Consider the following 26,551-nt stretch of genomic DNA (forward strand, 5'->3'; position numbering starts at 1 on the left):
GACAAAATTAAGAGAAGTGGACAATACCCTAGGCTCATCAATAGATGGACCTAGCCAGAATTCAGAGTTGAGAAGATTTGCGACTGATGAAGTTCAATCAAATTATTTTTAAATTATTTTATATGAATACTCAATAGAGGTGTAAATCCTGAAAGTACTCTTTATGAGAAGGATTTGAAAGTCTAAGTGGGACTGTTGGGTTATATAGCAGCTACAGGGAGTTCAGCACAAATCAAGAGGTAATTTGTAAGGTATATAATGCATTGTGGGTACACATTTGCAATACTATGTTCAGCTTTGCACTCTGTATTGCAAATAAAACACCTCACTGCCGAACAACGTCCAGAAGTACTGCAGAGAGAGTCCCACGGAAAAAGCCAGAATCTGCTCAGCTTAAACTAACACAGAGTAAGAGGAGGAGACATGCAGAAGGGCCAGAATTATAAAGAAGAATAATGAAGTAAATGACAGCATGGGGGGAAAAAACAAATTAGTTAAAATACATTTTATACAAGAGGTTTTTATTCATACACAAAACAATAGATAAATGGAAGAAGCACAAAGTAATGCAGACAACAGTAGTAGCGTGGGAACCTGCCTAGACTTCATGACATGCATTTTATTCAGTCTTTTGTCAAATGCCCTTATCTGGAGCAGGGTCACAGGGAAGCAGGAGCCTATTCTAACAAATACTGGGTATAAGACAGCAATAATTTGTGATCACTTTGCAAAAATTAAGTAAAAAAAGACTGTCAAGCTATGTTGGGCTGAATGGCATGATGTCATGAAAACAAAAATCACACGTAAAGAAAGATGTGTGTAAACAGTGAATGGCATACCTGTAGAAACTCACTGAATGTTGTCTTTTGTGCCAAGAAACATATATATTACTTATGTGTTACTCTGTGATAATGAAGAACAAACAATTTAGGGCCTGCAAATCCTTAAATGGAGCAGGTACATAGTTTAGGGCTGTTCTTAATGTCCATGCAGATATAATTGTAACAATGTTATTTTTTGTAAAAACTTAATCAAAAGGTCTGCGGTTGGTGTTGATGGCATCATGTTTACACACAAGATATCAAAAATTACAAACCAATACAACTGTGCCCAGTTTCCTCACTTGCCAAGTGCTACTGATAACACTATGGCTTTCCAAATCAGGTGATCAGTGCTGGCAAGTATAACAAGTAAAATTAAACAGTTTATGCCACTTACTGTAATTGATCTGTTACTGTATATCTCCTTTCTTTCATTACTCTCTAAATTATTCTTCACAGATACTGCACATTATAAGTGTTCTGCTAAAGCAAAAGCATGTTTGAACATAACTGAATAAGCACAAGCCATATATTTTTAAGAAATGTTAATGGATCATTCCATAACCTATAGTGTTTATGTACAGCTGGTTTCAAGTGTATTGCACAGTGGTTATGTATAATTCATGATGGATATACCAGCAAAGACAGATTTCTGTGGGAAGGGCCTCAAACCAGACTGTATGCTATATTTTATGATGATGTTATTTCTTACAAAGCATCTTCTGTGAAGATTGAAGTTTATTTTCATTGGTGAACAAGGCTGCTATGTAAATGGGAATTAATAAATTTAAATGTCCTATAATGTGTAAATGTATTTGTGCTCATGTATGCAGTGAACACAACAGCCTCTAGTACACATGAGGCTATTTTTCCATTAAATTTTACCATTGTGTGACCTTATTTAGGATGAAGCAGTTCAATAATTCCATATGATAATGCAAATGCCGCTTCACGGATCCAGCAAACATGTAAAATGTGTTTTTGCCTTATTGTAACCAGTCGGTACATATTTAGCAATTACGTGTGATGAATAATGGTACTCTTATAAAGAATTGAGACGGTAAAGCAATCACATACGTTTCAATCCAGCACTGGCCTTCTGAGGTGGAGTGTGCTGGACTACTTTTGTTCCTCCAGATATCACATGAAGCCGGGAATCCAGCTGAAGCTCTAAGAGGTGGTTGGGATCCAAATCCTCCACAGGTTCCTGTGAATTAAAAATAAAAGGAAAGTAGTATTTATCAAAATCACAGCATAAGAACTTAACAGGAGAGTTGAGGAAAACTAAAAAAAGAAAGTATGTTGCAGGTATTGAATTAGAAAAGAGAAGACAGAACAAAGGCGGAGAGTAAATACATGGCACAAGTAAAAATTTCAAAATAATAATTTACTTTCATCTGGGGGACAGATTCACCAGTCAGCATGGCCTCATCCACAATACATCGACCACGCAAGAGCAACACATCACATGGAACTAGATTCTCCTGGGGAGAGCGACCTGCAGAAGGAACATCATTAAATGCACAAGTGTGAAAAAGACATGACATTCACAAAATAAAATTCAGGGCTGTAGTGAGGTCCACAGTCAGCAGTCAGAATCATCAGGTGCAAGGCACGAAAACACTTTGGAGACGATGCCAGTCTATCGCATGGCCCACTCACTCGCGCACACACCCTCAAACACACCAAAACTGGGGCACATTTAGGAGTAACCAAATTAAAAATTGTGCATGTTGGAGGAGATGTGGGAGGAAAACTGGATCACCCGGAAAAGAAAACTTGTGCAAGAAAACATGGGGAGAGCATACATCTGCCACGGATAGGCATTGGAGTGGAATATGAACTCCGAATGTTGAATGTGACATCACCCCCAAGAAGGAGACCAAAAACTGAAAATAAGCGTAAAGTATGATAAAATACCTATAGAAACAATGTCTCCAGGAATTAGCTCATCGCTGGAAATTGGCCGCCATTTTCTGCTTCTGTAAACCTAGTGAAAAAAGAGGGAGGGATGAAAATGTGAGAGAAGGAGAGATATAAATAACAAATTTTTCACATTTTTTACTCCTCCTGGTCATTTTCAAAGACTATATTAGCAGAGAGGCACCTATAATGGATTACCATTGAGAAATATCAACATTTTCAAAAATTTAGTCTGTAATGAAATCAACAGGCCTCAGAACTCCTAGGTTAGCTACTACATACGGCTGGCTGTCTTTTAAATCACAATATAAAGGATTACTCAAAGAGAAACAAGCACTTTTAAAAATATATACTAAACTAATGAGAGATGGGTTACATACCATTTTAATCAAAAAGAATTCTGCAGTTTCAATTTTTAACTAAAAACTTAAATTGAGACGTGTAACATTGATACTTTTATCGTATTAATTAAAATTCTCATTCCTGCCATTTCCATATAACTTCAGGGCTGCAGAGATGGTTGGCTCCCGTTATTGGTTGGCATTAAGGTATAAAATAAAATTAAAAAATTGCACTTTATAACATGGAGTATCTTAAACAACTAGCCATTTAATAGAGCTTTATTTGTGCCTACAATTACAAATGAGCAAAACTGAACCGTGACTTAAAATTCAAAAGTTTTATTTGGCATGACATGTTGAATTTGTTAACTTAATCAAAGTCAGTATGGATTTTGTTTACGTCTGAGTATAGATTGTATCTGCATAAGAGCTGAAAATTATTACTTTTATATTTTAAAATGAAGGATTTACAGAATTATTCAATCTTAAAATCTGCAGACTTTTGAAGACAAACTACTTCAAAATATTTTTTACTTCAGTCTGCTGTTAGAACCCATATTTTTATTAATTGCTTTTGATATCATTATAATATATTTTTGACTGCTTTTTCAGTTTTTTTAATTCAGTATAGTCATTTAATTATGTCTTCTTCATGTCTAATTGCTGACATAGAATACAATTTTGATTTGTTTCAGTTAACTAGGCAGTCTGTTTGAGAATCAAAGGTTTAAATTTACAGTAACAACATGAGCGATCCAAGATCTCAATGTTTGCAATCATTTTCAGCAGAAAACATAGGCACAGTAACTGTGTTTCAGCATTTTCATTTTTCCAACTGGGCCCTGTATACAATCATATGAAAACGTTTGGGAACCCCTCTCAGCCTGCATAATAATTTACTTTCAACACAAAAAGAACTGTAAGTACTGGGGTGTTTTCCAGAACAAAGATTTTTTAGTGAAGCAGTATTCAGTTATATGAAATTAAATCAAATGTGAAAAACCGGCTGTGCAAAATTTTGGGTCCCATTATAATTCTACTGATTTGAATGCCTGTCACTGCTCAATGCTGATTACCTGCAACACCAAATTGGTTGGATGAGCTCGTTAAGCCTTGAAATTCACATACAGGTGTGTCCAATCGTGAGCGGTAAAAGGTATTTAAGGTGGTCAATTGCAAGTTGTGCTTCCCTTTGACTCTCCTCTAAAGAGTGACAGACAGCATCGGATCCTCAATGCAACTCTCAAAAGATCTGAAAACAAAGATTGCTCAGTCTCATGGTTTAGTGGAAGGCTACAAAAAGCGATCTCAGAGGTTTAAACTGTCAGCTTCAACTGTAAGGAATGGAATCAGGAAATGGAAGGCCACAGGCACAGTTACTGTTAAACACAGCAGGTCTGGCAGGCCAAGAAAAATACAGGAGCGGCATATGCACTGGCAGGATTGTGAGAATGGTTACAGACAGCCCACAGATCACCTCCAAAGACCTGCAAGAACATCTCGCTGCAGACGGTGTATCTGTACATCGTTCTACAACTCAATGCAATTTGCACAAAGAACATCTGTATGGCAGGATGATGAGAAAAAAGCCCTTTCTGCACTCACGCCACAAACAGAGTCTCTTGTTGTATGCAAATGCTCATTTAGACAAGCCAGATTCATTTTGGAACAAAGTGCTTTGGACTGATGAGACAAAAATAGAGTAATTTGGTCATAACAAAAAGCGCTTTGCATGGTGGAAGAAGAACACCGCATTCCAAGAAAAACACCTGCTACCCACTATCAAATTTGGTGGAGGTTCCATCATGCTGTGGGGCTGTGTGGCGAGTTCAGGGACTGGGGCCTTTGTTAAAGTCGAGGGTCGGATGAATTCAACCCAATATCAACAAATTCTTCAGGATAATGTTCAAGCATCAGTCACAAAGTTGAAGTTACGCAGGGGTTGGATATTCCAACAAGACAATGACCCAAAACACAGTTCGAAATCTACAAAAGCATTCATGCAGAGGGAGAAGTACAATGTTCTGGAATGGCCGTCACAGTCCCCCAACTTGAATATCATCGAAAATCTATGGAATGATTTGAAGCAGGCTGTCCATGCTCGGCAGCCATCAAATTTAACTGAAGAGATTTTGTATGGAAGAATGGTTAGAAATGCCTCCATCCAGAATCCAGACACTCATCAAAGGCTATAGGAGGCGTCTAGAGGCTGTTAGATTTGCAAAAGGAGGCTCAACTAAGTATTGATGTCATGTCTCTGTTGGGGTGCCCATATTTATGCACCTGTCTAATTTTGTTTTGATGCATATTGCATGTTTTCTGTTAATCCAATAAACTTAATGTCACTGCTGAAATCCTACTGTTTCCATAAGGCATGTCAGATATTAAAAGGAAGTTGCTACTTTAAAAACTCAGCCAATGATAAACAAAAATCCAAAGAATTAAGAGGGGTACCCAAACTTTTTCATATGACTGTATGTAGATATTGCATATTTTCTGCATTTCTACATGGGTTTTCTGCCACAGCTAAAAGATGTGAAATGTAAATTAAGTGATGAGATTGGCTCCAGCTCTCAAGAACCTGTACTGGAGGAAACAGATTTGGAAAACAACATCTGAAGGTTAGAGAGCTAATAATATAAAGATTTACTGTGGGAAGACCCTAACTATTCAGGTAAAAGTTATTCACATTTAGCTCATATACAAACAGCACACCAAAAGTGGCAATGCTAAAGCGATATAATACTACACAACTTTGGAGGGGATGTCAAATTTAACGATTACAGTTATTGATCTCGTCACTCTAATACGTTCGATTACAAAGTCTAGATTTTACAAAATCGCAGAGTTAAATTAGCCAACTACGTAATGTCATCATAAACCTTTTCACATTTCAAAAATATTCCAAGTTTGTCCTTTTTTATGAAAGCTAATAACATGCTGCCTGACAGAGCCAGTTCCCATGTAAATGGCTTTACACGGCAGCAAATTCAGTCACAATATCGGTCCCTTTTTTCTCTTCTTCCATTGTGTCATTGCAGGTAAAATATGAAATAGTAGACAAATTAACATCTTCTCTGGTTGTGAGATCCAAAATACCCACATTCCTTATTCTTCATAGCTGCCTTACACGTGTTGAAATTCCAGGTGAGTGCTCACTGGTTGTCAGCTTTCACATGCACACCAATCTGCCCCTATATCTCTGATTTTATTTGCATGAGTCAGAAATTAGCTGGGTATACCACACCCCACAAATTACAGTCACGGGAGCAAACTGCGACTGCACCTGGCATGCCAAAATTGTGTAAATTAACTATACGACCGAAAATTGCTTGAAAAGTCATGTAAGCTTAAATTTGTAGAGAAAACACTTCCAGCAGTGAGCCATAGGTAAAATCAATCAAGCAACCCAGGGACTGGTAGCTTTTGGAGTCATTTGTTTCATAACACTGACTTGGTTGTCTTATTATTTAGAGGATTCTTTCTAGATGATATTGGAAATGGTGGGTCTGCTTTCCTATGCTGTATCAACAGATCTCATACCTGTATCATGTAGGGTTTGTTGCCCATCTTTCTTATCTCTGACATGTTCCTCATCTGCTGTTGTACAAGAGAGGCCTCAAAGGCTACCAGCATAAAGAGAGTGAAGACACTGTAGTACCAATACTCATCTAGGCACCACAGGCCAACACAGAATACCTGTAAAGGGATTAAAGAGCAAGCACAGTTTACTCATAAATGCATTTAATTACCGAAGGGTTAATGAGTATTGTTGCATTACTAACTGCAGAGTTTCAAATGCATTGCTGTGAGAGACATTCACCTGATATATACAGATATATATATAAAAAAATACATCATTAATGTAAAATTTTCTAGTCAATTCCAGCTGCACCGTCTTTTCAGAAGTCTCAGCTTCCTTCTTGCTCCTGCCTCACCAACTCAGAGTAACCCTACACAGAGGTCAGAAAAGTTTGGATACCACACAGAATCACTTCAAGCACAGTTCTCCCCCCACAAAAAGGAAAGTCAGAACCCCCCTCTCACCCATCACTACACTTAATCAACACAACTTCCAAGGACAGAGCAGGCCTCATTGAGCGGAAAGGCATCCTCCCTCTTACACTCCTACTTTTAATGCCATCCAGCTGTCTGCTCAGTTTCAGGTTGAGTGGCAAGTTAGCAACTCACAGAAGAAAAACTCCCACTAAGTGCAAGCAAAATGGCACAGGAGCTCAAGGTTAAGCAGCACTCAGAAGGTCTAGTTAATATGTCAGAACTGAAAATGAAGGTTCTTTTGTGCAGTCAGAATAAATGTAACTTTAGCATGCAGGTATAGTGTGTGGTTAACACACTGGTCACCGTGGGCAACCAATTTTACAAGGCTTAAAAAGTCTCGAAAGTATTCTTTATTTAGGGCTAAAGGTTTTACTTCACGTTAACTTTACGATAACATCACAGAAGCTTGACAATTGAGGGAATGCAAAAGTTGACAGGATAATGCTAACCAGCAAATACTGAGCAATAAAAATATTTAAATGACCAGTGGTGAAACGTCATAATTTTAAGTGAACTCTTAGATTTTGCCCAGGACTGATTTCTGCCTTGTGTCTATGACTTCTGGAATATGCTCCAAATCCCAAGAACTAAACAGATTAAAAAAAATGCACAGATACACAGAAACTTTTCGGAGACCCCCCCCCCCAAATCCCTAGGGTACTGCCTCTTTAGATTTCACACCCCCCAAAAGCCTTTTCATCACTCACCATTAATTTCACACACACACACCAAAAAAAAAAAGTTTCCATAAGGTAGCTGCTCACCTACATGTGATCTTGCTGAGAATATTTGACTTAAACACAACTTTTTCCAAAAAAGATCTCACGTTAAAGGCTTCCACTTAAGTATTTTTTGGCATGGTGTCCATATTCATTGTGGTGTTGTTAGGTAGCCCAGTATTTGGCATTGGTGCATCACAGCGTATGAGGTTTGAATGCAGCCTGAATAATGTCTATAGGTGTTTTTTTTTGTATTTCCTTTGTGGGTTTTGCTGCAGATTGTATAAGTCTCCCTTATACACCACAGTGTAACTGGCAATTCTAACCTGGCTTGGTGTGGGTGTGCCCTATGACGGACTGGCACAAAATCCAGGGATAGTTTCTAATTTATGTCCAGTGCTGCTGGTTAAGCACTAGTTCTTTTTGCACCTGAACTGCATAAGCAGGGCAGAAATCAGGTGAACTAGGTTTTTATATACAGTACAAGGTATACACAAGGTGCTGTGTATCATTAATTAATTAATCACTAATCAAGAATAAACTGAAAAGGAATTGAAAGCAATACCCTTCCCTGTCAGATTGTCATGCTTTACAAGTCTTTCCTGCTGGCTTTTGTTTCTAAACTGAATCTTGTGCTATTAATTGCCTCGACCGGTGCCAGAAAAACTCCATCATCTGGAACTACATACACAGGGCTGAAACCACGATGAGATATTTATACAGACACACATTCGGAGGTGGGAGTGAATTTTACAGTGGAAAAAATGTTTGGTATGTTTTATGACTTTGTTTTTGTACCAAGAATGATAAAGCCGTTCTCCACAAAAACCATTACTTACAACCACTGATAGGAGCAGTTTTTTTTTTTGTTTGTTTTGTTTTTTTTAAGAAGATGGCAGCTATTTTTTTTATCACCTTTTTCATACATGTCCTTTGAGGGAAGGATTTCAATTCAAGATATTTGATACCAGTGCTGCTACTGCCTCACAGCTCAAGACCTGGGTTTGAATTCTAGCCTGGGTATTTTTTAATGTGTAGTCTGCACCTTCTTATAGTATCCAAGTTTTATTCATTTATTTTCATTTTTCCTCCTTCATTCAAAAGATGTGCGTCATGTTAACTGGTGACACTGAATTGATCTGGAATAAATGAATTTCCTGTCAGTTCAGGAGGAGCACTTGCCTTATACCCTATGTGGACGGGTCTTACTTCCTATTTCCTTGTAAAGGACTGCAAGTTCAGAAAATGAATGTAATATTTTATTTTGTGTCTATTTATTTAGCGGAGTACTCCCACTCCCAAAGACACAAGTGTGTGGTTATTGGCAACTTTAAATTGATCAATTATAAGGATGTCTAATTTAAGTTCAAAATAATTCAAAATGGAAAAAAAAAAACTAGTGTTGTAGTGAGAGATTTTATAAGTGGATCCTTACAAAGTCAAATGTATGAAGAACATAAGGTTTTATGTAAATTTAAACTCATCCAAACTCCCTCATATCCACCTTTGTTAATTCACATTTAAAGCATACAAAGTCTTCTGTGTGTTGTGTTAATGAATCTCGATCTCCTCTTTTTTGACTCCTAGTAGATATTTGAACTTTTTCATGGAGGTAACATGATTGCAATTAGAGTGTTGTTAATGTTTTATAAGGGAAAAAATTCTGCACATTATGATAAAGATCATCACTATGCAATAATGGCACAAAAAAGAAGGAGTCACTTTATATGTATAAAGTGTACTGGTCAGATGCCTATTAAAGTACCTGAAAACTATGGGCATCTAAAAATGTTACATGTTATATCTATCTACCAAAATATTTCTCTAAGGATTGCTGCTCCTAATGTACCATCTTGTTTGACAGTCTGGCCTCTCCTGCTCTCATGCTGCATCATATTTTAATGCACAGGTGTCAACTTTATTTTAATGTTTACTTTTCAGTTTTTCCTGTCTTATTGGTTCCCTTAATTGTATTAAAATAGAAACTATTAACCGAGAGCAGACATGAGTGCCGATATCAAAGGATATTACAAAGAAGTCACTGTTTCAGAGTTATTTCCAATCATGAGGAACAACAGTAAGCAAAAATAAAGAAAGGAAAATCTAATCATGCTTATTAAATTGCGATGAAAAGTGAATAAACCCCATTGTGCAATAAAAGGATATAAACAAGATTTTTAAAGTTTAAGTCAAACAAGTCGAAAAAGAAAGCAGAAACTGGAAGGAATGAAAGTCTATGGCTATGTCGGTACTTCTATACCAGGACAGGGCATCCCAGGTCCAAATATTTGCTATTACTTGACAACTGGTTTGCTATGCCTAAATTATTACCAACTTAGGAGAAAATTGTGTGTTTTTTTTTCCCCAGAAATTGCATTTCCGGTCATTGGTTATTTGCAAAGTGCCTCCTTTAATTCCCATTATTCAAATTGATTCACATTCACTTAATAACAACACAAAGAGGAGGATCAGATTTCCATATGTTTAAAATATACAATTTTAAGAGGGTGTCCTAAATTTCTTGCACAGCAATGTATCTTCTTTGATTTTACAAGCATGTCATGAAAATGTATGCGGCTAATGAATTTATCAGATAAACTTTCTAAAGTTGGTTAGAGGAAACAATGAACTTAAAAAAACTAGATATTCTTACATTCCTCCACTTAATGAACGCTTAATCTAATATTGGGCTGTAGAATGTCAGATTCTATGCCAGCAGTGTTGGGCGGAAGAAAGGATACAACACTGGACTGGAGTTTCTGACTGACAAATCCCCACTGGTCCAATTCAGACTTGTCTGTTAACTACATCATTGCTACCCATTACGTTCTACTCTGAAAAGAAACTATTCAGTCAATGTCCTCTCCCAGGCAGATGGAAAATTCAACTTTAGAGGTTAGTCTTCATTGATCATTGAATGTTAAAATAAAAAACAAGGACCTATTATGGCAACAGAAGCATGTTTACTAAGATACTGGTCAGTACTGGCTCAAACCAAAAAACAGGTAGAAAGTTACAAAACAAAGATCACATTCCAACCTGAAAGACAAAGAAGGGTGCTGTGGCACGCTCCTTGAACAGCTCCAAGAATTCTGGTACCATCATTTCAGCCCTGGTAGAGAGGAGAACAGAAGAAGAAGAAGAAGGAAAAAAAAAAAAAACTTGTCATCAGAATGGGCTGCAAAGATGACTTCTCATTTCAGATCAGCATCAACAAAATATTACACAGAGTAAAATAGCTATTCAGGGAGGCCACCAAGAATGTAAAGTCACATTTGAGGGACCCACTGGCAATTATGCGAAATAGCAGTTAACATCTTATTGCTACCTCCCTAAGTATGGCAGGGAAGCATTTTAAAAAAAAAACAGTAATTCACTGTAGGATGAGTGGATGAATCCATAGACGGACAGACAAAATTAGCCAACAAAATTTTCCTGTAAGTGTAAAATATTGTTTGGCAAAAATCCAATAAAGAAAAGTTCTTAATGAGTTCCATCCTTTCAGTAAAACATGGTTTTAGACATCGTTAGCATCCTGTTACACAGGTGCTCACTTTAGCAGTAATAGGGGCAACTTATTGGGGAAAAAGGATAACCAAATGGAGCAACATTTACAAAAGAAGGCCTACTTATCCTCTGCAACAAAAATGGAAATTAGGAAGTTTCTCTTTCAGCATGACATAGCCCAAAGCAACAGTGATTTGATTTACCTTTGGTGTCTTGCTTTTACTTAATTTCATTTACGGTTTTGCATTAGGTTCATCTGTCTGTCTGTCTGTGTCATTTGGGTTTGCAGTTATGTCTTTTGCCCCTCTACCTTTGTAATGAGTAGATTTATATCAGGGTACCTCAGACTTTGTGAAGCTTAACAGATGAAGACAGTCCTTGAGGATTTTATCATAGAAGTCTCAAGCTACTCCAACATTCAGGTGACTTTCATAGTCATAAGAATCTTTTCAATAAGTGTCATTATTAACTTCATTTTCCTTGTGTCTGCTGCAATTGTGCCAGACTGCAGCAAAAGCACAGGTGGACTTTCTTGGGTAGCAAATCAACTCCATAAAATATCATGAGCCAGAAAGCCATCAGTTGGCTACCCTCCTCAGACTGGACGAATCACCTTAGTGCAATGGGCTCTAAGCTAATGTGTTATTCAAACCTTTTTTGTTTTCGCATTTAAAGCTATTGGAATTATGATGATTTTGAAAAGTCACGTAAATTTTCTACAGATACTTCAAAAATACATGAAAAATTCAATGAGGCTAACTTCATAGCAATCTCAAATTTCAAAATGATCATAGACACGAGTATTTTTTTTCCCAAGCTAGAGAAGAACCAGTGTTGATATTGTTAATTATGTTTGACACAGTGAACCAAAAAAAATGGCATTCTTGGAAACCATTATGAGAAAGGAATACACTTACTTGTTGTTCCCATATTTCTTTTCTGCCATGCGCAACTCTGCCTCTTCCTGGTAGCCTTTCCAGTTTTGGTAATAACCAAATGATTGGTCAACAGGGAAGGCCACGGGTATGAAGCGATTTTTTTCGTCACAGTCGTACCAGTATCGGATCTTCTGAAACTCGAATGAGATAACTTCCCGCCCATCCTCATCCTAAAGAACAGGAACATTTATACTGTTTGATAGCATATGGGTATTTGCTATTTTGATGACAGTAGAGTGCAAGAAGCAATATTAGCAGATACAGATTTGACAGAAAAGTTACTACTAGAAGGACCTGCTGCAAATAGGCTTATATTTAACACTAAAAACAAACTTGATATTATTCAGTGCTTTTTAACTTGCAGACATTATGCTGGAAATGTTACAGGTATAGTACTAGTGTTTCCTTGTTTCTGCAATGGCACTTAATCAGAGTCACAAGTGGACACTTTCAATCAAATAACCATGCAGAGGCACTTTAAATGTAAATAATAATAGAATTGGTTTCTAAAATTGAAATCCTGAAAGGTATGGGGAAATGCTCATTGTAACAAAAAGAACAAAAAATATTTTATATTTTGAAAGTGAAAGCTATCCTAATATAGAACATTTGTTCCTACTATTTACAGTATATCATCAAGTGGAGCTGTGACAGGTTAGTGAACTGTTTGAGAACAAACATTCAATCAGTCATCAGGATAGAACTAATCGTCAGTTAGGTGCTGGACTGAAATCAAACATTTAAAAACAAATATATTAAAAATCTCAAACATTAGTTCAACAAACAGATAATGCTCATCAGATGAATTAAACCACAGCTGATTGCTTTTTATTCAAGACCAAAATTTGAAAAGCTTTACAACATAATGTCTGAATATTTAACCTTCCACTCAAAAACTGATAGAATATTTTTCAGTAAACTGAAGCCTGGCACAAAGGATACTTGATTTAATAAGCACCAGGTTGAAGCAAATCAAAATTTGCAAAGGGGATTCTGAATACAGTGTCTTCTTTAATGTCTATCCTATATTAGCCGTCCCCTGTGGCTCCACCGCCGTAGTAGTGAAACAGGACATCGAGGAGGACCCTGCCCGGCTTCCCACTCCTGAAGTCACGCTTCCCTCTCCCCTTGGTACGTAGCCTGTCTCGGAATTAGCGTAAATATATCGCTCCTGTTGATTCTTAGCTCAGTGACAGAAGTCGCAAAATCAACCGGAATGTCCAAGCAAATCATAGAAAAAAAAACCTGATCTAAATTCATGAAGTAGTTCTCTCCTTTGATAGCTAAGTGGAGGTAAGGAACGTCCCAAGGTTGACGCGTGAGTGAAGAGGGCCCCGCCAACCTCCCTTCGGCCTGCTGCGTGTCTCTCGGATTCACGCAAATAAATCGGTACTGCAAGTGAACTATGATACATAGCGCAATGAGAGAAGTTGTAAAATCAACCAGAATGTCGAAGCAAATCATAGAAAACAATATGATCTAAATCCGTTAAGTAGTTCTCTCGTGAAAAGCGGACAAACATACATACAGACAGACAGACGCTGGATTTAATATACTGTATATAGAGACAAGAACAATTGTAGGAGTTTAAGACATATTCTTGGACATTGCAGGACGAGGAGGAGTAATATGAGGTAGTCCTGAATAATTTTATGAACTGATGTTTATCCTCATTTACAGAGGCATGAAAAGTTTGGTCACCCTTGCTTAAAATGTCTGTTACTGTGAATAGTTAAGTGAGCAGAAGATGAACTGATCACCCAAAAGTATGCAGTTATAGATGACATATTTCTTTAATATTTTAAGCATGATTTTATTTCCATAATTCACAAAAGTGCCTGAAGCAAAAGTTTGGGTACCCAACATGGTCAATACTTCGTAAGACCCCCTTTGGAAAGATTCACAGCTTGTAAACGTTTTTGTAGCTTTCAGTTCTAACTTGGGAGTATTTTCGAATAATTAAGCCTTGGATAAGTCTTCTAACTCTGCAAGATTCTTGGGCCATCTTGCATGCAACTGCTCTTCTGAGTTCTCTCCAGAATTTCAACAATGCTTTGGTCGGGGGACTATGAGGGCCATTGCAAATTCATTGTAGATTTTGAGGTGTGTTTTGCATCATTATCTTGTTGTAGGATCCATCCTCTTTTAAACTTCAACTTTTTTACTGGTGGTGTGATGTTTGCTTCCAGAATTTTCTCTAATTTATTTGAATCCATTTTTCCCTCTACCAAATACATGTTCCCTGTGCCACTGGCTACAACGCATGTCCAAAGCATGATCGATCCACCCCCACACTTAATAGGTGGAGATGTGTCCTTTTCCTGGAATTCTGCACCCTTTTTTCTCCAAACATACCTTTGCACATTGTAGCCAAAAAGTTCTATTTCTTATTTCCAAGATGCATCAGGCTTGTTCATATCTTCATTTGCAAATTTCAAGTGCTGAATTTTTGTGACTAGGACACAGGACTCCACCATGAAGGTCATATTTGTTCAGGTGTTGGACCACAGTAGAAAAGTGTACCATCACTCCACAGTCTGCTAAATCTTCCTAAAGGTCTTTTGCAGTCAACCGGGGGGGTTGGGGTTGGGTATTTGCCTTTCTAGAAATCCAACGAGAAGTTCTTTCAGGAAGTTTTCTTGGTCTTCCAGTACTCAGCTTGACCTCCACCGTTCCTGTTAACTGCCATTTCTCAATAACATTGCAAACTGAGAAAACAGCTACCTGAGAATGTTTTGCTATCTTCTTGTAGCCTTCTCCTGCTTTGTGAGCATCAATTATTTTTCAGAGTGCTGGGCAGGTGCTTAGAAGAACCCGTGCCTACTGACTGTTGGGATAAGGTATGAGGAGTCAGAGAATGTATACAGCTTTGCACTTTGCATCACCTGGGGTTTCCTAACAAAGACTGAACAAGCCATAGTCCTAACATGCTAATGGAGGTCTGAGACTAATATGGCATAAAATACTGAAAAGAAATGTGCCATCTTTAACATTATACCTTTTGGAGATCAATTCAACTTCTGCTCACTTAACTATTCACAGTAACAGACATTTTAAGCAAGGGTACAAAAACCTTTTTGCATGCCCCTGTAGATCTGCGTATAGCATATATAAAACAAAGTTATATCAAGTGTACGGATGCCTGATGATTTCTTATAGCAATCTCCAGCTCAGCTAGAAAAATGTGGCTGCTTCTTGCTGGGTTTCTATACCCGTGAACTTCTACAATTGCTTTCTGTCACCAGCCTTAGAGATGTGTTCAAATGTACTCTATAATATGCCAAATTACATTTCTACAGAAGCTATGACATCTTTCTACAACCTGTAATACATTGCCACAAGTCCTGCTTTTCTGATATAGAAATATTGTGCCTTAATCATTTCTCGACTGGATTACGGTAGGTCATGTTTTGATGGCCTTCCTGCTCACATTACAATGGATTAGAAGTTCAAAATATTAATTCCAGCATTCAGACACATACCACGCATAACACATACACTTATCTAGACTTCTTAAAGTTTGTTTGCTTGTAATTTACCAGGTATTGATTTATCTTGTCTTTCATCTTCTTTCAATTATAGTTTTGTATTTTATAAGGTGTCTTTTGATAATTTGGCCTATGAAGGATACTGTACTCTTGCTGAGTCAGTCTACCACATTAAGCAATGTTACCATCTTGGGTCAGGCAGGGCATACAGATTTTTTCTGGCCTGATCAGTGCTCTAAACTGCACAGCAAAATATTGTATACTTTTCTGGTTTAACCAGAATGTATGCAGTCTTATGAACAAGAGACATTTTTAAATTTCTCAGTATAATTATTATAGAATTTCCCTCACATAACAATCTGAGCTAAAACTAAATAATGAACTACTACTTAAATATTCTATATAAAACTTATTCATTTTTATTTTCTTCCTAGACACTGAAATTATGCTCACATAAAATATTTATATGTGGCCTTAGATAACTCCAGATATGCTTGTTTTTATGTAGAATTCAGCTCCTATTTCTGGCTTTCCCTCCTGAATCCTCTCCACCAATATTCCTCTCTCACCCCATCAGCTCTCTGATCTTCTCTACTTTTCTCTTTGAGCAGTATCATGGACATTGTGACACTGGTCTCTTGCAAGGAATCTACCATTTGCCTCTACTCTAATTTATTGAAGTCTCTTTTCTAAAGTCTAGTTCTTTGCAAACTTTATGTATCATTAAGTAATGGGTGATCCGCTTTCAATATTAAGCTGTGGTTGGTTGGAAACTGGATGGTCGGTGATCATCCTTAACACTTTCACACTTTGCTCTGTGGATTTTTAATCGTTCACTCTAGTGAGAAGTCTCCTGTTCTCTGTCTGTTGCATCTCCTTATAGTGCTAGGGTGTCTGTTGGCTATACTTTTTTATGCAGAGTCTTATTCATTTCACTTTTTGAATTTGCTTCGTTCAATAAAAATTCCATTACAGAAAATAATTTGTTACATTGACATAGATGAATAGCCTCAAAGCTAAACACGGTGAGCACACGGGTGAATACAATAAAGTAAATAAAATCAAAGGATTCATATGGCTGAGGAATTTTAATCAAGAAACAGATCAAAATAGCTGCTAATCAGCACAGTGTAATTAACGTGTATGTTCAGCTATAAGAAAAATCCAGCAGCCAACCAGGACTAAACTTGCAAGTATATATTTTGGTAATGAGTTCTTTTTAATGTAATTATAAGGTGCTTTAAAATACAGTACCAGTTTTCTGTAGATGTGAAGGACTACAATGAAAACTTTTAAGAAATGTCAAAATGGAAAAACAAAATATGAATGAAGATCTCACCATGTCTCTCTGAAGAACAACCAACTCAGCAGATCCATTATTAGGAGTTGGAACCACTTTAGCTAGCGTGGCCTTTTGAGGGTTTGGCTCCTGGAAGGCAAAAATAAAACCTTTTTAGAAATAATGTGTGTAGCCTGCCAAGAACAAAAATTACCCTCAAAGCACAGTGCTCAAATTATCCAGGAAAAAAATGTATATATATTTTCACATTTGCAAAGCAGAGTAGTAAAGCAGATGCTTGTTTATCCCCAGATATGTTTAAAGTAGATGCTGCTCTATCTCAGCAGGTATTTCTAGTAACTACAATAAAAATGTCATTACTGGCCAGTAATGAGAAGTCAAGCAAAATGACACCTTTTATTGGCGGACTAAAAAAGATTACAATATTCAAGCTTTCAAGGCAACTCAGGCCCTTTCTTCAGACAAGATGTAATGATAATAATTACTGGCCAGGAAAGTTTTACATTTCCCAAAAAATAGCAATGATACATACATATTTATTTGGCAACAGAAAAGAAATAGCATGTTCAAAGTATTTTAAAAAATAGGATAAAAAGGATGACGGATCACACAATGCCCATGCTGTGTAGGGTACAACTCTTACTGCCATGATAGAAAAACAATCGTGTGGCCATACTCGGTATACAGTATGCTATTATGGTCTTGTATTAAAAGAAGGAGCAAAAGAAAGACCTGAGCAGAGTAACTAGACCAAATGTAAACACTGGCAAAACACGTGCCATGCTCAGGCTTTTGGCAGTGACCCAACACCGTGCCCTCTTTGCAGATGAGCATATATAAATTCTTTAGCAGTGTACTGCTTGTATCTGAGAAAAAAAACTGTTAATTAAAAATTAATGCTAAACTCCTCCTTAGTATGAAACAAGTCCAGAGAATGATTTGTAACACAAAACATTGCTTTGGGTGGTGGGATGGGGCAGAGGTTAGAAATGCAGCCTCACATCTACAGTTGGCTTCCCCCAATCCTGAACCAGTCACCATCAGTGTGGATATTACTGTATAGAAGTTCCCTGCATCCATTGTGACTTGTCTCCATGTATTCTAATTTTAATTCCACATTTCAAATAAGTGATCTCTCTAGACTGTCCTTGAAAGAAACCACAAGTGCCTATGCCCTGTGATGGTCTGTCACCATATCCATTGTTAAATTCTGCCTTGCATCAGATGCTGCCAAGACAGGATCTGAACCAAGATTACTATAGGCCTGCCTCAGGCAGACCAATATAATATAATATTAATCTTGGTGCATGTATTGGCCTTAGTCTTAAGAGGACTTGATGTGATCAAAGACAATTTAAAACAGAGCCTACCATATAGTGCATCTTTTAGTCGCTTTCCATTACAGGACAAGACTTAAAAATAAAAATACATTTTTGTCTTACATTGCCATAAAGTGACCAACAGATGCACTACAGAAATCCCTTGAAGGACCTTTTCTCAACATTTTACTGACAACACATTGGAAACTGTGTGCCAAAACAAACACACCAAGAAAATGACTTCAGATTACACAAGGAAAAGTTATTTATGGGTCAGTTTTTATGTACAGCCATACCCAAAAACTGAATTTTAACAAAAGGAAAAAAGGATTCAAGAGTCTTCCGTGGCTGTGATCTGCGATACTACTCATACAACACATACACAGGTGCTTCCAACATTCTAGATATAGTGAAAAAGTGTAAAAACAAAGTAATAGAACATTGTCAGATATGGGATGCACTGTCGACAGACAAAGGGAAGAAAGGAAGGCAAAACTGAGTGCCATTATAAACAATGCTGTAGATAGATAGATAGATAGATAGATAGATAGGATAGATAGGATAGATAGGATAGATAGGATAGATAGGATAGATAGGATAGGATAGATAGATAGGATAGATAGATAGGATAGATAGGATAGATAGGATAGATAGATAGATAGATAGACTTTATTAATCCCAAGGGGAAATTCACATAATCCAGCAGCAGCATAATGATACAAAGAAACAATATTAAATTAAATAAAAATAAAAATGAAAAGAATTAAAATAAAATTAATGTTCGCATTTACTCCCCCGGGTGGAATTGAAGAGTCGCATAGTGTGGGGGAGGAACGATCTCCTCAGTCTGTCAGTGGAGCAGGACGGTGACAAAAGTCTGTCACTGAAGCTACTCCTCTGTCTGGAGATGACACTGTTCAATGGATGCAGTGGATTCTTCATGATTGACAGGAGTTTGCTTAGTGCCCGTCGCTCTGCCACAGATGTTAAACTGTCCAACTTTAATCCTTTAATTTAATCTGTACATCCTGTCTCTGACATATTAACACTGAGGACTTCCACACAACAAATTATATACATAAAATGCCACTGTAGCTCCTTTACAGCAATGACAATATCAATTTTAATAAAAGAATAAGTGTCAGTCTTTGTGTCTGCCCAGTTGACATGACTGCTCTTGTTTATCTGTAGCCAAGTCAGAAGTAGTCTTTTGTTTTAGTAATTCTGGTGTGTATTTGGGGGAGGTGGTTGTTTATTGTAATATTTATTTAACATGCTTCTGTAAAAAGCTAAATTCCAGCTTGGGACTCAAAGTATTATCTATCTACGGTATATATCTAATTCAGACACAACTTATTCAGGACGCATCAGGTACTATGCAGGAACAAATTGTGGCACCACATAATCAGCCCATCATGGAGTCCACTCACACACATGCTTCCAATTTCAAATCAGCAACAAACATTCATATCTTTGAGATGGTGGAGAAATATCTAATGTGGGAAAACGTAAATCACTTCATAGACAACAACCAGATGCTTGATTGGAACCAACAATGTTAGTTGTTAGTGTTGATACCTCACAGATCTATGTTATTGCACCACCCACTCTTAAAATTATAAAGAAAAGCACAACAAATATTAACTAAAATTGGCCAAAAGGCACACGAGAGACGAAGTGTAAGAAGATTCTATGGTCTGACTAGAATATCTTTAGATAAAATGCTACCTACGTCCTGCAGTATACTGAGCCCAAGCATAGTAGCACACATTATTCCTCGCTATGACACACAGTGGTCACCTCATTTTAAAAAAAACAAAAAAAACACACAATTGCAGAAAACATACTGGAGGTAAACCAGTACCCCAGAAAAAAAAAAAACAAAAACAAAAAAAAAACACATATGGTCCAGTGTTTCCTGCAGAGGCATTAGCTCTCTTGGAAATGTGTTCTTTTAATATTGTGGCTTATTAAATAATTAAACAATATCATAATATACCAGAAAAGGCGATATCCCTCCCATAGTGATTACGGCGGTACAAGAATCACATGAGACAAAATATCTTTTAGCTTACATTTACTGACGTTTACGCAGTTACAGACGGGAGGCATATGGACAGACTTTTTCCAGGTGGGAATCTGGATCAACACAGTCAGCCATTTTTTCCGTCCCTACGCTGGGAGGGTTTCCAACACCTATTGTTGGCACAGCCTCGAAGGGTCTGGCCACTGTCCAGACCTTTTATATGGTTCTTGCTTCATTTGCTGGTCTTCTCCGTCTCCGAACAAGGGCTGAATTCCTCTCCCACAAAATACAGAAATATCATAGTGCTTACATGTCGATTCTCATTCTCCCAAGAAGGAAAGAAGGTTTGTGCTGATAGAGGACAGAAATACCTAACCTGTGTTTAAGCTGACTATACAAGCCTCCAGTTGTCTTTGGCTATCTAATCCAATGCTTGGTCAGCAATTCTAACTGCTGAGCCTCTGTGTGCCACAGTTAACATGCACATGTGAATAAAACTCATAACAGTACTGTCCAGATACAGTGACATAAAGAAACATGTAGTATTACATCCAGCCGAACAAGTATCAAATACAAAAAACAATAATACACAATATTCTAAAATGATCCACTCAAAGCCCACACTTAAATTCAAAGACGAGTAGGTACCAGAGGTTGGAAATGTGCTGCTCAACTATAGATCCCAAGTAACAAAATGAAACATGAACAAGGGCATTAAAAAAAAAACTCGTCAGCTGAAAATGACTGATACTAAGCCAGTCTAGACCTCTACCAACAGGTATCTTCAACAACAACTGGTGAAACGAGGGGAGAATATTATGGAACCAGCCATTTGCATTTTTAGGTATGTTTGCATATAATGCGAGAAACACCTATTGCACAGCCATGTCTGTCTCTCTTTCCGCATGAAACAACTAGGCTGCCGGAGGGCCAATTTTGTTGAAATTTTGCACATGTATTCTACAAAGAAATTGTAATAGTACAAAAAAGTCACTGCTGTGGAAATGAATGGCAGAAGAAAGCAATTATGGAAGCATAAATAGTATAAGACTGAATTGATGTGAAGGTTAGCAATGTGAAGAACAGATGTTATCAACCTGCAGCTACATTAAGTATGAAGAAATTAATAACAAGAAAGTTGTAGCTCCCATAAGTGATATAAACATACTTGTAGGACAGGTTTAGAAAGGGAGCTGCACTTGATCTGCAGACAGAAGACTGGGCATGCAACAAGGACAGCACCATTGTATACAGTTACTACAGGGCATGGAGAGGCCATGGACAGAATTACAGTTGAAATGTGCTGAGAGAGTTACTACTCATCTGTATAACATACAACAGACTAAACTGGGATTGCCTTCTGTCAAAGCCGATTTTGCTTCCATTCGTCTTCAGACTGGAGTCAAAATCTTTAACATAATTGTCACCTTTGGCATTCCTGTTATACAATAAATCAGTTCCTTTCCATGTTCTTAGTTATTTATAAAATTTTAATGAATTACGGGGCTTAAACTAATAGTAATAGTTAGATGGGGAACTTATTTTGGTTGCCTTTCTCCTTTCATACAGTAATATTCATAATGATTTTAGGACAGTATTGGTCATTTTGCATTCAGTTACTTTTTATTCGGTAATTATCAGCAGTAGCTCAGTCGGTAGAGCGGGTGGTCCAGCAATTGGAGGGTCGCAGGTTCGATCCTGGCTCCCGGCATGAGAATGCAGCTGTTGTGTCCTTGGGCAAGACACTTAACCTACCTTGCCTGCTGGTGGTGGTCGGAAGGATTGGTGGCGCCAGTGTTCGGCAGCCTCACTTCTGTCAGTGTGCCCCAGGGCAGCTGTGGCTACATAGTAGCTTATCATCACCAGCGTATGAATGTGTGTGTGAATGGGTGAATGACTGTTGTGTTGTAAAGCGCCTAGGGGGGTTCTTGAACTATATCAAATACAGGCCATTTACCATTTTTACCATTTACTCTTTTTGGTATACTTTCCCTGCCCCATTGACACACATCAATTGAAGACATTTTTATACCACTTCAATTGGAATCTTCTGTGTATAAAAGCTGTTGAGCCACCACAAGCCTATTCTGGCTCCATTTTTAACTCCATTGTAAAGATCATGGAAAAGCACACATTTAACATAGTCTATCTATTAACACCTGTTACTGCTGTTATTTTTGAATATGTAAATCTCATTTAAATGCAATTGAATTCTATTGTTGCGGTTACATTTCAGTATGACTCACTACTACAAAAATACTTACCAATACGTCACCACTGACTCCTGGATGAAGTGGGAAATCCTCCAACTTAATATCTGTTAAACTAGTCCCTGAACACACATGAATGTTATGCCACATGTACATTTTCCAACTTGTTTAACACTGACTGCCACTTTAATATCATTGAGTCAATACTAAAATACATACAGTAAATAACCACAGTGTAATAATATGTTAAAATTGCACTGAGTTCAGCAGAAGGGGTTTGAAACTCACTTCTGTGAGATGTCTGTGTAGGTTCAGCACGAACTCTACCTGTTTGTATAGGGTTTCTCCTACTGCATTCCAAAGATGTGCAGGTGAGGTTACCTGGTGATTCTAAACTGACCACATGTTATATGCTGGCACATTGCCCATGGTTGTTTCCTACTTTTAATCCGATGCTGCCTTGTTAGGCACCCTGAACTGGATTTGTTGTGTTATTTTATGTTATGGTTCCAAATATTAATTATACAGTAGAATGTTAAAGACAGGACGACCCACCAGATCCTCGTCCCAATTCATCTACGGCTATTTCATTGTCTTAATGCCGTTGTGAGCTGCTAAAAAATGACTCTTGGAATTAACATTATTCTCCAAAGGATGAATGATGAAAACCAATCAGTAATGGTAATGCTGCCAAGATGAAGACCCCATGTGAGAGAGCTTCACACGTCAGCTTGACTGATTCGTTAGCTTCCCATTAAGGACTTCCTGACCAGACTGGTTCCAGTGCTCAATGAAAGGCCAAGTTGCTGGTTCGCACTGGCCTTTATCATCACATCAGAAGTATCCTACTCCTCCTTATCATCATCATCTGCTGCCATATGTTCAGTGCCCATTTGCCGATAGAGCTGCCACGTGACTCAGCGCAGGGTACCGGAAAAGTTTGCACTTTTTGGACTTGGAAGTGTGTTTTGGGACTTGTAGTTTCACGACTCGCACGAACGTAGCTAAAACACTTCCAGTTCACCTGCAAGCACAGCGTGGACAAAAGTGTTCCGAGGCGACAGCAACTGCCAGTAAGCAGCATGTTTCAATTTAAACTTCAAGCCCCTCAATGCCCGAAACACACAAGCAACCACATCCACCTCCCCAAGCAAACCCGGTCGGTACCTTGGAGCAGGTGAGCCAGCAGTGCGCGTCCACGGACCAGTGACCCGACAGCGCAGTGAGGACGTGCGCGATGCCGATGACCGCGAAGGCGATAAGGCCGGCCTCTGGATATTCCGCTGCTCCGTATACGGCCAACCACAAATAGAGCCAGGCCGGGTAGAGCACGGCGACGAAGGGCAACACAGTGCCGTGCAGTATCCGGGGCCGCCGGCGGTAAAGCGACACCGAGCTGACTAATTCGTCCGTGGGCCCGGGGGATGAAGCAGCTCCGCCACCACAACAGTCTTTTTGCGGTCGCTCCGGCTCTCCAAAACCGCGGTCTTCTGCCATCTTCTCTACACTACTAGCCCCCGGACTGAGGGAGGGAGACAGGGCCGTGTAGCGGCCGGCGCCTTCCGCATACGTCAGCGCGCAGCGGCACTTCCGGCCCTAAATCACCATGGCAACGCAGCCACCACGGAATATCATTAGAAAACCTGAGGCTGGGAACTTGTCGCTTCGCTTTATCGCAGACGGTGAGCACGCGAGCATTAAAAAGAGGGCTTTTTAGTTTGTACGTGCGCACGAAATTCTTACTTTATAAATCATTAGGTGTTTCGGAAAAATAACTTTTTTGCATTCCATACATCGAACTAGCGTGTGCATGAAATCTGTTCATTTATCATCCGGGGACTCTGAGGTGTTGCGCCGTTAAAGTTGATCGTTGACTTAGAACTGTCAGGCTGTACGTGCGTTTGGTAGTGTGAGTGATCGTGTGGTGCACTTCTGTCCAGGTATGGCCAGGGCCCGATTTACCTCAAATCGACATATTGGCAAGGAGGATTTCTGGGTCCGCGATATTTCCTAATTCAAAACTATTTTTGCATCTAATTATAAACTGTTTGGGAAGTGAAAAAGGGACAGTGACTGTAAATATGTATTTTTAAATATATCTGTTATTCATTTTTATTGTTGACATTCCGTACCCGATTTCACTGAAAAATGGTTTGCTAGTTGCACATAATAACTTTTGGGATCATTTTTTTTATCAAAGATTTTTAGATTACGCTCAATATACTTAATTACAATGCTGAAACAATATATTTGTATATAAAACAAATACATTTTTTAGTCAGTCAGTCATTTTTGTCATGGGGGGGTCTCTGCTAGCATAGGGCACAAGGCAGGAACAAACCTTGGACTGGATGCCAGTCTATTGCAGAGCAGACACACACATCCACCCCAATGGGCCAATTTAGGATCACCAATTCACCTGACCTGCATGCCAATGGGAGGAAACCGGAGTACCCAGAGGAAACCCACACAGACACAGGGAGAACATGCAAAGGACCCAGGATGTAAACCCCAGACTCCTTACTGCAAAGCAACAATGCTACCACTGTTCCACTGTGCCACCCTAATGCATTTTTAATGGTCTGTTAAAAGAATGATCTTCTTATATAATACGTCTGTCCGGGATTTTAAATCACCTGTAGCTTGCAAACCGTTTGAACCATTGACCTGAAATTTGGTACACATATACTACTATCTGCTTTCGGGGTGATAATTGACCTCCAAGGTTAGTCCTCTTTTTATTTTTGTTCTATTTTATTGTAAAGTCAACTCTCGGTAGCAGCCAGCAGGGTGGCCATGCATACCTACGACTTACGCCGTCACTTCCCTTACCTCTTCATCTCTTAAATCATTTTTGAGGCAGATTGAAGACTTAAGTGCCAGCTTAAGTGATAAGTTAAGGAAAATGTACTAAGTAATTTCCACACAAATACTGAATCAGTTTTAACGTGAAAAGATGCAGACGAAAGAAGAAAAGAAGCGGGCCGCTAAGGTAGAGAGAAGAAGAGCTATTCTGGAAGCAGCAAGCGCATCAACCTCTGAGCAAACGAATGCTAAATGTACAGAGAAAGAGGATGAGAACTAGGAATGCTCAAGTCAAGAGTATTCGTGCAGTGCACCATTACTGGTATTACGTAAAACAACATGACTCAGCAATAAAACAATATTTAAACAAGTTTTTGTTTTTTTTTTTATATAAAAATTTAGCTATAGCCTATTTAGGTTGTCTATTATATTTGTTTAATTATACTTTTTTAAAACGTCTTTTTCCCGTTCATGTTCAAGGTGACGAATAATAAATTTGTTTATGCCAATAATTCAGTTGTATAGGTGGCAAAGATGCTTTTGTGATGTGGGATGGGCGACAAACTTTCTAGTGTATCAAAAATAAATAAATACCATAAATCAGCATCCTCCACAAAACCCACAGCATTAATTTAAAAAATTACCAAAATTTTACTTTCTTCAACAACAACAACATTTATTTATATAGCACATTTTCATACAAACAGTAGCTCAAAGTGCTTTACATATTAAAGAATAGAAAAATGAAAGACATAATTATAAAAAATAAATCAACATTAACATCGAGTAAGAGTAAGGTTCAATGGCCAGGGGGGACAGAAAACAACAAACTGTGACACACAAACAGACACACATCCATCATCGAGCTATCAACGTTTGCGGTACCAGGGGACCCTAAAATGGCGAGATCCATCGAAAATCAGAGATCGAAATTTCTGACAATTCTGAACCTTTCGCTCCTCCCCTGTAGATGGTAGAATATGGTGGGGTGGGCACAAAGCAAAATTGCAGTAGGAGAAAAATCAAACAAAAGCCAGGAACTGGGAATTCTTAATACATGGTCAAAGACTGATTTTTTTTGCTTATCTGGAAACT

General features: G+C 38.2%; 1 protein-coding gene across 1 annotated transcript in view; it reads right to left on the reverse strand.

The window, feature by feature from the left end:
* The window catches only part of atp13a1 (ATPase 13A1), a 71,344-nt gene extending 47,118 nt beyond the window's left edge, over positions 1–24,226 (reverse strand). Inside the window, exons 1-8 of the mRNA XM_039770412.1 lie at positions 23,819–24,226; positions 17,136–17,225; positions 12,288–12,478; positions 10,903–10,975; positions 6,629–6,784; positions 2,742–2,811; positions 2,213–2,319; positions 1,899–2,028 (exon numbers count right to left, since the gene is read on the reverse strand). Of these exons, the coding sequence (XP_039626346.1) occupies positions 1,899–2,028; positions 2,213–2,319; positions 2,742–2,811; positions 6,629–6,784; positions 10,903–10,975; positions 12,288–12,478; positions 17,136–17,225; positions 23,819–24,148 (1,147 nt within the window). The 5' untranslated portion in view covers positions 24,149–24,226. The remainder of the gene's footprint in view (positions 1–1,898; positions 2,029–2,212; positions 2,320–2,741; positions 2,812–6,628; positions 6,785–10,902; positions 10,976–12,287; positions 12,479–17,135; positions 17,226–23,818) is intronic.
* Between the last annotated feature and the right edge of the window lie 2,325 nt (positions 24,227–26,551).

This window comes from Polypterus senegalus, chromosome 12, assembly GCF_016835505.1.
Source record: "Polypterus senegalus isolate Bchr_013 chromosome 12, ASM1683550v1, whole genome shotgun sequence".
Lineage (NCBI taxonomy): Eukaryota > Metazoa > Chordata > Cladistia > Polypteriformes > Polypteridae > Polypterus > Polypterus senegalus.